This window comes from Myotis lucifugus, unplaced genomic scaffold (assembly GCF_000147115.1).
Source record: "Myotis lucifugus unplaced genomic scaffold, Myoluc2.0 scaffold_426, whole genome shotgun sequence".
Taxonomy (NCBI): Eukaryota; Metazoa; Chordata; class Mammalia; order Chiroptera; family Vespertilionidae; genus Myotis; species Myotis lucifugus.
The window spans coordinates 388,538-402,395 of record NW_005871474.1 but is presented as its reverse complement, the minus strand read 5'-3'; the positions used below and the strand labels follow the sequence as shown (position 1 = coordinate 402,395).

The window sequence follows — 13,858 nt, the reverse complement described above, 5'->3', positions numbered from 1 at the left end:
CCAATCAATAATTCCCTCTCATCAATGATGTTCCTATCTCTCCCTTCCTCTCTGAAATCAATAAAAAATTTTTAAAAAGATGCTAAGACATTTAATGTTAAAAAAAAATTCAGAGGCTGTTAGTTTAGAGGTCACTTTATAAGTGACCAAGGTTATTGGGGGTTGTTTTTTATTGCTTGTAGACTATTCAAGGGTAGCTGCTCTAACTGAACTAAATGCTGGCAATAAGATGTGGGTAAATATAAAAAGCTGAGTTTTACAGTTGAAGAGTCAAGATGCAACAGTATTAATTGGCTGTTTCTTCCAAAGCTTTTGCATCTGTTAGTAAAATGAAAGGTGACCACAGTCACATAAATAACAATTATCTGTTATTTATGGGGGAGGGCTTCCGGCAACCAAGTGTAAATCTAGGCGAATTTTCATGCCTCCTGGCCACGGCGGAGCATGCTGCGCCCACTCAGGGAAATGGATGGGGTAAGTTGGAAAGGGAAGCACCCCACAAATGAGGGGCCCTATCTGAGCAGTAATAATACTATTGATTCCGCACGCATCACAAGAACAAAGGGAACTTATTTTGTATCTGTTGTTGGGAGATGGTCCAGCCCCTGGTGGGGCTGAGGGAACGGAATCTTCAGTAGAGAAGTTATGTGTGTCAGTAACCAGGCTCCCAGCCGGTCATGGCCTCTAGAGTTGATAATCGGGCTTCAATATGTTTAAGCGTGGAATTCCATATGGAGGGTCCTTTCAATGGGAAGATAAACCAGAATTGCTGGTCTTAGCCTTTTAGAGCACTGGCTTTCTTTGCACCACTTCAAGCAATAAAGAACTTAGAAACATCCACTTCAGCTATTTATTTGATAGAAGAAAATGAGACCTAGGGAGGATCACTTATTCATGCGTTTATTTGAAAACAACAACAACAACAAAACCCTGCCATATATATGTTTTTTTGTTTGTTTGTTTGTTTTTTGCCTATCCTCACCTGAAGATACTTTTCCATTGATTTTTAGAGAGAGTGGAAGGGAGGAGGAGAGACAGAGAGAAAGAAACATTGATGTGTCACATCGATTGGTTGCCTCCCACACAGGCTCCCTGACCAGGGCCAGGGATCAACCAGGGCCGGGAATCGGGGACCCAAGCTTGCAACCAAGGTTGTGCCCTTGACCAGAATCGAACCCGGGACCCTTCAGTCCGCAGGCCAGCACTCTATCCACTGAGCCAAACCAGCCAGGGCTGAAAAAAAAAATATTTTTAACTCTCACTCTGTGTAGACACTGACCTGATCATGAAGAAGTACAGTGAACAGGTCATTTATCATCCAAACCAGGACACTTTTGAGAGTAAAAGGGGGTGCTCTTAATAATTACACTGAGGCCCTGGCCGGTTTGGCTCAGTGGATAGAGCGTCGGCCTGCGGACTCAAGGGTCCCGGGTTCGATTCCGGCCAAGGGCATGTGCCTTGGTTGCGGGCACACACCCCAGTAGGGACTGTGCAGGAGGCAGCTGATCGATGTTTCTCTCTCATCGATGTTTCTGACTCTCTATCCCTCTCCCTTCCTCTCTGTGAAAAATCAATAAAATATATATTTAAAAAATAATTAAAAAAAAATAAAAAAAATAATTACACTGAGATATCAAACAAAAGCCAAAACTGTCCTGGGAAAACCTGAATGTTGAGTCACCCTAAGACAGAATCCTAGTCCTCAGGAGCCCAGTATCCAATGGGAAGGGGAGATGTGTAACCACAAGGTGGGTAACTATGCATTGTGATAAGTGCAAGAGAAATGCCGAGGAGGATGCACCTGCCCCAAGGGAAAGAGCTCTCGGAGAAAGCGGTGCTCCAGTGGGTGCTCAGGGGCGGGTCACAGCTTAGTGGGTAGAGAAGGAGGGGAACGGGTTCCCAGCACAAGGAAGAGGACAGACAAAGCCTTAATCATTTTGATGTTTCAGGGAGCTGGTCAGTTGGTGGTGGGAGGAGAGGAGGTGCTGAAATGAGCCCGGTGGGGACTAGGGTAACCAGGGCCTTGCAGGGTGTGCTAGGGAGTATGGGTTTTATTCTTGTCGGAACAAGGAATTCTAAGCAGGGCCGGGATCGAATCAGATTTGTATTTTGGAAAGTTCACTCTGACAGCAAGTGGGAGATGGATTGGAGGAGAACAATCAAGAGGCTTTTGCACTGAGCCACATGAAAGACGACAAGACCAACGTTAGGCAGTGATGGTAGGGATGGGTCTGGAGGGGCAGTGTGAAAGCTTTTAAAGAATGTCGGTTTGTGTAACTGAAAAGCCCAGAAGTAATGCCCACATAAGCATGGCAGCAGACAGGAGCTCAGACAATGCCATGAGGATCTGAACTTTCTTTCTTTCTTTCTTTCTTTCTTTCTTTCTTTCTTTCTTTCTTTCTTTCTTTCTTTCTTTCTTTCTTTCTTTCTTCCTTCCTTCCTTCCTTCCTTCCTTCCTTCCTTCCTTCCCTTCTTTCCTTCTTTTTTAAATATATTTTTATTGATTTCAGAGAGGAAGGGAGTGGGAAAGAGAGAAACATCAATGATGGCAGAGAATCATTGATCGGCTGCCTCCTGCATGGCCCCTACTGGGGATCGAGCCCACAACCCGGGCATGGGCCCTTGACCGGAATCTAACTGGGAACCCTTCAGTCCACAGGCCAACGCTCTATCCACTGAGCCAAACAAGCTAGGGCTGAACTCTCTTCTTATCTCAGCTCAGTGACTTCTGTGACAGGTTCTCCGTTGAGAGTGTCTAGCTTGTTAGCTTCAAGTCCCGTGAAAAAGGACACCTGCCCTGGTACTCAAGGAATCAACCAATCAGTCACTGTGGCCAAGGGAATGGGAATCTTCCATTGGTCAGCCTGGGTCATGTGCTCTACCCCTGAGTTGGGTGAGGATCTACACAAATTGCACCAATGGAGACAAGAGAAAGAAGTGGGCCAACAGAAAAATCTCAGGCTTTTGCTGAAAAGAGTGGAATCCATAGTGGCTGACCAGGAGTTGTTTTAAGATTATGGTTTTTAATATTTGTAGTGATTTCAACATCATCATAGTCATCTTTAGGCTCCATAGAGCTCAGGATGGAACATCTTTTTCCTTTTTATTGAATTTACTGGGGTGACACTGCTTAACAAAATCATACAGGTTTCAGGTGCACAATTTCATGACACATTACCACTACTGTATAGTGTGTTCAACACCCCAAGTCAAGTCTCCTTCTATCACCATTTTATCTTCTTATTTCTAACTGTATCTATGAACTGGAGGCCCAATGCACAAAATTTGTGCAAGAGTAGGCCTTCCTTCCCCCGACTGCTGGCACCGGCCTCCCTCTGGCCACCGGCAGGCACCCGGGACCTGAGCTTCCCTCACAGCCCCGGCTTTGTCTGGAAGGTCATCTGGTCTAATTAGCATATTATACTTTTATTACTATATATATGTAGCTGGTGGCTGACTTGTGGTTTCCTGTGGGGTTTAAGGTACACAGAAGGTAGGTCCTGTAAAATCCTGATATGTTTAATTCTATCATCCAAACTAGTAACAACTTTGTTGGCAAAAAAATGTGGCTTTATTGCAGGTATAAAATCTCAACCAAATTACACATGTTGCTTGTTTTTGTCCAACTGATAGAGTTTCTATTAATGTTCAACATTATGAAGTGCCTACCATGTGCCAGGGTTTGTGCTGGAGATGGGGAATATAACAGTGAGCCAGACAAGTTCCACCCCATGGGAGACCCAGATTTAAAAAGGAGAATGGAAATGTAACCAGGCATTTATAATGCAGAGGTATTTTCATAGGGCCAAGTACGGGGAGTGGTGAGATCCCAGAGGAGCTTATTCATTCATTCAGTTGATATTTATTCAACGTCTTTATTGAGCACCTACAAAGTGCCTGGACATTAAATAGGAACAGAAAGAACAATGTGGGGAAGAAAGATTCAGCCTCTGTCCTCATATTGCTCTCAGTCCAGTGGAGGAGAGAGACAGGCAGACAGGTCAGTACCGCATGCTGATGCTATGAGAGGAGAGCATCTAAGAGGGCACCAGACCCAAACTTGGGGTGGTGAGGAAAGGATCTAAGTAGCGATGGGAAGAATCAGAAGGTGGGGGAGATCCAGACAGAGGAGAGGGTACTGTGCATAGCCATAAGGGCAAGAGAGACCACAGACGAGGTCAATTTAAATGGCCAGAACAAAAATTTACGCAGAGTGGAGGTTGCAAGGGGGTGGGGAAGGAGAGGGTTGGCAAGAGATAACCAATGACCTGAAGTTGACAAATCTTGTAATCAATATTAAGGATTTGGGGCTTTTTATGAGGATAATGGGTAAAGAAGAGATGTAAGCAAATGAATTAAGCGGTCAGATGTTCATTTTACAAAATTACAAGCTGCCATGTAGAAAGGGGGTTGGGGGTGAGATGCCAGAAGCAGGAGACCAGCTGGGAGGCTATTGGAGTTCCCTTGGCAAGTGCTGGTCACTCCTGACCTAGGCACGGTGACGAGACATGTGGGCTGACTGGAGAGCTCTTTGAGAGGTGCAATCAGCAGGAGGTGGGGACATGGGAAAGGACTCCAGATAGTGTGCTAGCTTCTGACTTCAGCAATGAAGAAGCAGGCAGAGCACAGGGGCCTTGGAATCGGGGTAGGTAATTCGTTCTTTCTTATATATGTTGAACTTGAGGGGACAGGGGAGAGTCATGTGGAGGTATCCTGGAAGCCACTCAGTCTGGAATTGAGGAGAGCTCAGCTAAAGTCTGTGATTTGGAACTCGTCACAATAGAGGGGGTACTGAGCTCATGGGCATCAGTGAGGTTGTTCATGAGTGTTTGGAGCAAGATGAGGGCAGGGGTTGAGATGGATGTGGATGGCTTACAGAACATGCATGAGAGGAAAGCATACATGTAAAACACATGTATAGCTTCCGCCTGCTAACTTACTTTCTCTAATTTGAGAAGAGTCCTCTCTTTAGTGCGTTGAATACCACAGTTCTAGAAGGCCATAGTGAAAGAACCACTGGTCCGAAATAAGGAGGTACTGACAGGCAGCCTGAGTCTCCATGGAGTCTACAAAGCGGTTAACCTGGGAGGAAGGTGTGTTCCGGCTGGTCCAGCACTGGTTGAGGGAGGAAGCTTGATACGGCAGGAACACACTTGACATCTCCTGAGGAGGAGCTCACCCAACAGTCACTCCCAAGGCTTTTCACAGGTCATCTGCTCTCCTGCAAGTCTGCTCATTCGCTGTATTTCCCAGGGATTGCTTAGAAATCGGCGTCTTGTGAGTCTGGTTAGAAAGTGTCAAGTCCTAGAGCTCTAGGGGATCAACTCGAAAGAACTGATGGGGTTCAGGGACCTACAAAGCTGACTTAAGGCTCAGGGACCACACTAGGGCACTCATTTAGCAGGACACTCCCCTGGTGCTGCCTCCCAGACGCTCAGGGACAGTGATCTGAAGGGAAGGGGCTTGGGACAGTGATCTGAAGGGAAGGGGCTTGGCGCTGTTTGCACTGAACTTCATATGGGGAGGAAGCCCTAATGACAGTTATGGAGGAGGGTCTTAAGCCCGAACTCTCATCTTGAATCTGCCATTTAATCACCCCCTTTCTTTCCCGTTTCCTATGATTTTTCCTGGGAAGCCTACCATTCCTGTAGCCCACTATACATATGGCAAAATGACACCTTAATTTAGGCCAGTGGTGTAACGTCTGTCCTTTGCTGATTGCTCTGATGTAACTGGGAAACACAGGAAAAAACCTGGGTGAGAACTTGAATCTCTATGGTCAGCCTGGTAACGTCATAGAGAGACACCGGGGTTTGAGGTGTGTGTAGGTGGGGAGGGTTCACAAGAACAGAAAGCACTGCCCATCCTTGAAGAACTCGCAAGGCTGACGCGGTGACTTGCACACAAGAGCGCTCAGCCCCAACTACCACCACAGACGCTCTCACGGGAGGTGGGTGGGGCCGGTAGGACGAGACCTTGTGCTCCTAGCAGTGGTGCCGGGGATGGGAATTTGGGAGGCTCTGCACAGTCAACACCAAGCTTGAAGATCACCCAGTGGTTCTCAACCTTCCTAATGCCGCGACCCTTTAATACGGTTCCTCATGTTGTGGTGAAACTGCCTGGACCACAATCTCATCTTTTCCTCAGAGAACCACAAAATTATTTTCGTTGCTACTTCATAACTGTAATTTTGTTACTGTTATGAATCTTAATGTAAATATCTGATATGCAGGATGTATTTTCATTGTTCGCGACCCACAGGTTGAAAACCGCTGATTTTAGACCCATACAAAGAAGGGAAGGAAAGAGGGAAGGGGGCCGAGAACAGAGCAGTTTTCCCCCCCAAGGGAGCCATGAAGCCCAGCAGTCCTTCCTTCGGACACTCACTCAACAGAAGCTCAGGGCCTGACTCAGTCTTCAGGGCTGAGCAGCCGCATTCTTTCTCTGGCTGCAGTCATATGATCGGGAACACTTCTTCATCGCTAGGGTTCAGAGAGTGTTTATCTTACAGAGCTGTACAACGTTGCCACTGCATCCGGGACCAACCACACAGACGTTCAACCATTCCTGATGGTCTTAAAATAAGCTGTGTGAACTCTCTTAAGCTTGCCAAAAAGAAGAAACGGTTGTTTCAAAATGATGGCTCTCCATAGCGGCAGGCATTTCAACGTCATCATAGTCACCTTCAGGCTCAATATAGCTCGGGATGGAAACTGTCTTCACATGTCTATCTTTATTTACCAATGAGTACGTTGGTGGCGGCTCGCTCCGGGTTTCCTGTGGGGCTAGAATACACACAGAGGTCCTTAGATGCAAAGCTCTTGCGCATGTATGTATTTTTGACCAAGTGGCTCAGCATGGTTTTCATGGTGAGTCTTTCCATTTCTTGGCGGACCAGATCCCCATTTTACAAAGGAAGCTGAAGCACAGACATGACACACTCTCAGGATCACCCAAGTGAATAAATGACAAATATTGGTCAGACATCTTGACTGCCATGTCCCTCTGCCTAAGACTGCACTGGAGTGGGAACCACGAAACAGAAACTTTGACCAGAAACCAACCAAGTGAGTAGGGTTGTGTCTACAGATCCTGATTCTCGTAAGGAAGTGATACAAACCGTATTTCCTTTCTTGGCACATCCCTCACAATGACTTACACTGCTTTCTTGAACAACAGCTAATTGCTCACGTATGAACCTCTCTGCTAAGGAAAAGGGAACAATGGTGTTTCAAAAGGTTAACTCAGTGCAGCCTGGGTACATAGCAAAAGGACCAAAGTGGCTACAGGAAGGATGACAGAGCAGCTCAGCTCCACTTTTCATGGGAACAGGAACTGCCTGGACCACAATCTCATCTTTTCCTCAGAGAACCGGAAAAACTGCCACCATTTCTTTTTTCTGCAGAACTCTGCAATTAGACAGGTCTGAGTTCATGTAGACAGATCCAAGTTCATGTTCAAGCTCCAGCAGTGGGACCCTGAATAAGTCACAACTTCTTTGTGTCTAAGCGTCCTCACCTGTCAGAGGATAATAATAACATAGCTGCCTCCTAGAGTTGTTGAGAAGATTAAGTGAGATGATGCTATAACGGGCCCAGCATGGGGCCCGACACTCAGTGCATGCCGAATCAATGTTAGCTAATCTTATTATTTATCCATTCAAGTGAAACGTTTTTATTCATTATCTACTAAGCTCCAGACACTGTTCTTAGGGGTGAACCAGACAAGAAAGGTTCCTGTTTCCTGGAGTTTATATGCTAGTGGAGGAGGTTGATAAATGAACAAGGGAACAGTAACTACATAAGACAATTTTGGTTTCACAAGGAACCTTAGCAGGATTGCTCGGGATGGGGTCATTAGGAATGGCTTCTTTGAGGTGGTGCCATGTGAGATGACGCTTGAAGGATGAGGCAAGGCCAGCTGCGTGAAGGACTCAAGGAATAACATTCCAGTCGAGGGAACCAGGCAGCTTTTCTGAGAGAAGGGTGAGAGGCCCAGCGACAGCCCCCACATTTCTGTTTATTCATGTTCTGAGCTGGGATTTGAATGTGAATTTATAAGTTGAATATTGGGAGCACTGGCACTTAGTCTAACCCTTTTACACCTATTCATCTCTTTTGAACAGGTTGCTGCCATCTGCAAATCTGGGCTGAAAGCTTATGTCCCACAACATTTGTGTGTTGAAGCCCTAACCCCATGGTGGCTGTATTGAGAGATGGGGCTTGTAGGGAAGTAATTAATGTTAAATGAGGTCATAAGGCTACAGTCCTGGTCCACCAGGACTAGAGCCCTTGTCAAAAGAGACACCAGAGAGCTCTCCCCATCTTGTGAGGACACAGCAAGAAGGCAGCCATAGAAAAGGCAGCCATCTGCAAGCCGGAAGACAGTCCTCACCAGAAACCAAATCAGCTGGCTCCTTGATCTCGGGTTTCTAGCCTCTGGGACGGGGAGAAAATAAGTTCCTGTGGTCTAAGCGAGCCTGTCTGTAGTACATTGTTATGGGCCGCCTGAGCCAGCTAAGACACCTGGATAACTTTGTTATCCTACCCTGAATGGGACTGTTATCAGCAAAATATACTTACAGGCATCTTGTTGAGAAAGCAAACCCCTGGGTGGCAGAGGGGGCAACTGACCTGGCGATTGATCGATAACATTCCTGGGGAGAAAGAAAGAGGGGTTGGTATTTGGTTTTGACCATGCCCGCTGTCCGTGGACTTAAAGGAGAACGTCAAGGAAAGTGGACAGGGTTGAACATTCAAATCTCGGTCCCTGAAACCTAAAAGTATTACCTGCCCTTTCTAGGTCTTATACGCCATTTGTAACTGGCACCCTAAAGAAACCACTTCCCATAGCCCAGAGAGCAACTGGGTTTGAGGAAAGGGCGTTGAAGTACTGTAACTTAGAGCACGGAGACCCCGTCCTGGGCCCCCCTGAGCTGGTGAAGCTCGGAGGTAAGCACCAGCTCTATTTTGATTCGCAACATGGATGCACTCCTAAAGCTACCTGTACACACGTCCTGTGACAGCAATGCCACTACTGGGTCTATACCTACTGAAGTGCTTGCATAGCCTCGTCCAAGTGTTCATAACGGCACTAATCATAACGTCCCAAACTGGACACTCCCCAAATGCCCATCAGCGGTAGAATGGACACATTCGCAGGGGGACCCTCTCAAGGTGGAATACCCTATAGCAGTGAGAGCGAACAATCTGTAACCACACACAGTGAATCTCACAAAGTGCTGAGCAAAAGAAGCCAAACACCAAATAATGTGTAACTCCATTTAGAGGAAGCCTAAAAACCAGAAAGACCTAACCTATGCTATTTCAGGTAGTGGTTATCCTGGTGGTAGAATGGCTGAAAGGGAATATAAGATGTTGAGGTGCTGGCAATCTTTTTAAAAATCTGGGTGCCAGCTGCCTGGGTCTGTTCAGTTTTTGGAACTGTATTGAGTTGTACTCTTACTGTGTGCAATTTTCTGAGTTCATATTGCGCTAAGAAGTTTCAACAAAAAGGTAAGACTCCAACCTAGACCCCGTTCCTCGCTCTGTACTCTGATTTTCAAGGTGGTCTAGATTCTTCTGAGGAAGTGTTGGCCTCCTCTGTGTTTAGGCTGCCGGGGGAGTGGAGAAAGGGACACGTGGCAAGAGCTCCATCAGTGGCCTTTTCTCCACGCCTCCGTGGCTCTTCCTAGGAGAGGAGGGGAGTGTACCCGACTCCTAAATTTGGGAAAAGTCCAGCTGCTCCCACGTTCCCCTCGGGAGCAGGCCTGAATGCAGAAAGCAAGTATTCTGCTCTGGTCTTTGCCATTCGGAGAAAGGGCGGCCCTGTGGGGAGACCCGAGATGCTGCCGAGCTGCCTGTGCGCCGAGCAGGAAGGGTCTCCTGGTTTTGAATTAGAAATGGCACTTGCCCACGGAGAAGCGTGACAGTCTGCAATGCCAGTTTTGTCCTCAGTAAAGGCGACATTTTGGTTACCTAACTGCACGACACATTGGCTTACTCCTCAGTGGATCAGAACTGGTGGGGGAAGAGGCCCGTTTTTTGCTGGATCCCTTGAAGCCCCAACAAAATTCATTTTAGCAGAGCCTAGATTTTGTTTCGGAAGGTGTGTACATTCCAAAGAAAGGATTGGCCCTTGACCAGCTCCTGGGAGATAACCTCTAAGCTCCGGAAATGTTCTGCTTGATAGGAGTGACTTTGTGTACATGTGGCCTTGGGCCAGCCAGATAGTTTATGCTAACAAGGTGACTGAGGTGATCGCCTGCCCGCTAGTGTTTGCCGAGGGCCTGGGATCATGCTGTATCAGTTTGGCTTCCGGAGGGGCTGGAGGCTGAGTAGATAAAGTAGTTATGCGGGCGTTCCGTGCCTATGTGACTGACGCCCAATACAACCCTAGAAATCCAGGCTCAGGTGAGCTCGCACAGGCTGACACCGTGCATTGCTGGGAGGATGAAGCGCTGTCCATGTGATTTCACCAGGAGGGGCAACTGGAAGCGTGTGCCTGGTCTCTCCTGGACTCCACTCTGTGTGCCTTTTTCATTTTGCTGATTTTTTTTTGGGGGGGGGAGGGGGGCTTTTTTAACCCTCACCTGAGGATATGTTTTTATTGATTTTTTTTTTTTTTTTAGAGAGAGAGGAAAGGAGAGAGGGAGAGAGAGAGAGAAAAAGAGAGAGCGAGAAATACCAATGTGAACGAAACATCAATCAGTTGCCTTCTGTATGCACCAGACTGGGGATTGAACCCACAACCTAGGTATGTGCCCTGACCGGGAATCAAACCCAAAAACTTTTGGTGTATGGGCCAGTGCTCCAACCAACTGAGCCACCCACCAGGGCTGGGGCCTCCTTTGCTGGCTTGATTCTGTATCCTCTCGCTATAATAGCCCATAATTGTAAATATAACAACTTTTCTGGGTCCTGTAAATCCTCCTAGAGAATCCTCCAGTCTAAGGGTGGCCATAGGTAGCAATTATAAGCCCCAAAGATATTACAAAATATAAAAGTGAAGTTGGTTTTTGTTCAGCACAATAGCTTTTAGAGGATTATATTTATAATCCCACTTCAAGAAAAGAAGGGCAGAACTCACCCTGAATGGGGGACCCAGAACCTGACCTATGACCTCTATCAAAGTAGATTACAGCCCTAGCTGATTTGGCTCAGTGGATAGAGCATCGGCCTGCAGATTGAAGGGTCCCAGTCAAGGGCACATGCCTGAGCTGCAGGCTTGATCCCCAGTAGGGGGGCATGTGGGAGGCAGCCCATCAATGTTTCTCTCTCATCATTCATTGATGTTTCCATCTCTCTCTCCTTCTCCCTTCCTCTCTGAAACTAATCAATATATATATATATATATATATATATATATATATATATAAAAGAAAAAAGTAGATGACATGAGGGAGGAGTTGGGGAGCAGAGAGAAACAGATGGTGCCCTGCACCCCCAAAGCCCTGAGACATCTCCCCTTAAAGTGGGGAGAATTAGCAAACATGACATTTCCTGGCTGCAAAGGAAAAGTAGGCGTTAACACTGACACAGCAGCATAGGCCCAGGAATGGAAGTGAGCAGGCGGTTCTCAGACTTAAAAAGCAGAAGGATTGCCCCCACTTACTCATACATCATTTCTTCATCCTTAAGCCTTTGATTCAAGGGTCTAGCGATGTGCAATTTCCCTCCTAAGGAAAAAAAACAACATCATTCACTGAGGAAGAATTAGCAAAAGTTGTGATTTTAGAGTTTAAAAATCCTCAGAACCCAGGCTGGTTTGGGACATTTGGAAGAACCACCAAGAAGAAACAGATTCAGGGACACAGAGCCAAACATTGGTAGAGCTGGACATTAACCCAGGCTGGCCGAGCTAATCCAATGAAGGCAAGAGCACGTGGGCTGTGTTTATTTCTTGTTGCCTAGTACTCCGCCTGGCACACAGTTGGCATTCAGAAATACAGGTCAAATGAGTAAGCAAAAGTGCAGCTGGGTGGAAATGACATAAACAGTGGGAAAAGCAGTTTGCCATTTGTGACGTGCTGGGCATATAAGTTATTAATTATCGACTGCTTGTTAATAAAAGTGGGTCAAGGTAAAAGAAGAAGTAAAGTTTTTGTTCAGGCTTATACTTTTGTCTATATCTGAGAATGAGACATTTTAAGAAGGCAAATGAGTAGAGGACTACAGGGGCCAGAATACACATTTTGTATTAAAGACTAATTATGTAAATAAAATAAAATAACTAATTGCCATGAAGGGGTAGAGAGAAAAGAATATTAAGCAGGGAGCTCAGTGGACCTGAGTTCTGCTCCCCAGTCTGCCACCAACCCCTCTGAGACCTCAACCAAGGCTTCACCTCCTGCTGAATATTCTCATCTCTAAAAAGAGATTAAGAGGCCCAGCCAGTGTGGCTCTGTGGTTGAGCATCGACCTATGAACCAGGAGGTCACGGTTCGATTCCCAGTCATGCTGGGTTGTGGGCTTGATCCCCAGTGCAGAAGGCAGCTGGAAGAGTCCTTGGACATTAGTTAACCTCCCTCCCTCCACTACGCAGATGGGGAAACTGTGGCCCAAGGATACAAGTTAGTGGCAGGGCTCGAGCTGAAACCCAGAATGCACCAGGCTTAGTCCAAAGTTCAGCCCATACAGGCCTGGAACTAATCTTGCTCTAAAGGACCCCGAATGCACGTATAAGCACCCCTCCACCTGCCCAGGTGAGATGGCCATTACCTTGTCTGAGCAGCCGCCTACAGATACAGAACAGGATGAGGCCCAGGACCACAGAGACGATGATGATGGCCACAGCTAAGATGATCCAGAAATTGTCCCTCCACCAATCCATTGCCATGAAGTCCTGGGGAGAATGGAGGTGGAGGAATGAGGCATGAGTGGAAGGCATCCTGGTAGTTACCTACCACGTTTGTGAGGACACAGCTGCTTAGGGAGGAGGCGGCACCGGTTCACGGTCAAGCCCTGCTGATTAGCAGCTGGGAGACCTCAGGCCAGTCATTTAACCTTCTGTGAGCCTCAGTGTTCTTGTCTGCAATATGGGAGGGATACGCCCTATGACTTCTCAGGGGATTTGTGAGGGTTAGAATATGATTTGGACGGACTTAGCACTCTAGAAATGGAAGATGCAATCACTGCTTTTTTTTTTTAATATCATCAAACATTCAGTAGGAGGGGAAAGGCCATTTAAAGCAATAACTGACAGCAGTTTTTAAAATTTTTTATTTTATTGTTGACAGTATTACAGATGTCTCCCATGCAGGTTTCTTTTTTCTATTTTTTTTTAAAGTTGTGTCTTTTTTTAAAAAATATATATTTTATTGATTTTTTACAGAGAGGAAGGGACAGGGACAGAGAGTTAGAAACATCGACGAGAGAGAAACATCGATCAGCTGCCTCCTGCACACTCCCCACTGGGATGTGCCCACAACCAAGGTACATGCCCTTGATCAGAATCGAACCTGGGACCCTTGAGTCCGCAGGCCAATGCTCTATCCACTGAGGCAAACCGGTTAGGGCAAAGTTGTGTCTTTTTTTGAAAAAAGTCTTTATTGCCTGACCGGTTTGGCTCAGTGGATAGAGTGTCGGCCTGCGGACTGAAGGGTTCCGGGTTCGATTCCAGTCAAGGGCATGTACCTTGGTTGCGGGCATATCCCCAGTGGGAAGTGTGCAGGAGGCAGCTGATCAATGTTTCTCTCTCATCGATATTTCTAACTCTCTATCCCTCTCCCCTCCTCTCTGTAAAAAATCAATAAAATATATTTTAAAAAATCTTTATTGTTGAAAGTATTACGTATGTCCCCTTTTTTCCCTCATTAACTCCCTCCAATCCACCCCGCCCCTCCCCCCAGGCCTTCAGC

The 13,858-nt window shown here is 46.6% G+C and overlaps 1 protein-coding gene across 1 annotated transcript; it reads right to left on the bottom strand.

The window, feature by feature from the left end:
* Positions 1–6,600: 6,600 nt before the first annotated feature.
* SCIMP (SLP adaptor and CSK interacting membrane protein) lies at positions 6,601–12,888 on the bottom strand. Its single transcript, XM_006102779.3, has 4 exons — positions 12,720–12,888; positions 11,614–11,677; positions 8,583–8,656; positions 6,601–6,785 (listed from the first exon to the last, which is right to left on the bottom strand). Exons 1-4 carry the CDS (start codon positions 12,886–12,888, stop codon positions 6,601–6,603), a joined length of 492 nt encoding a protein of 163 aa, XP_006102841.3.
* Between the last annotated feature and the right edge of the window lie 970 nt (positions 12,889–13,858).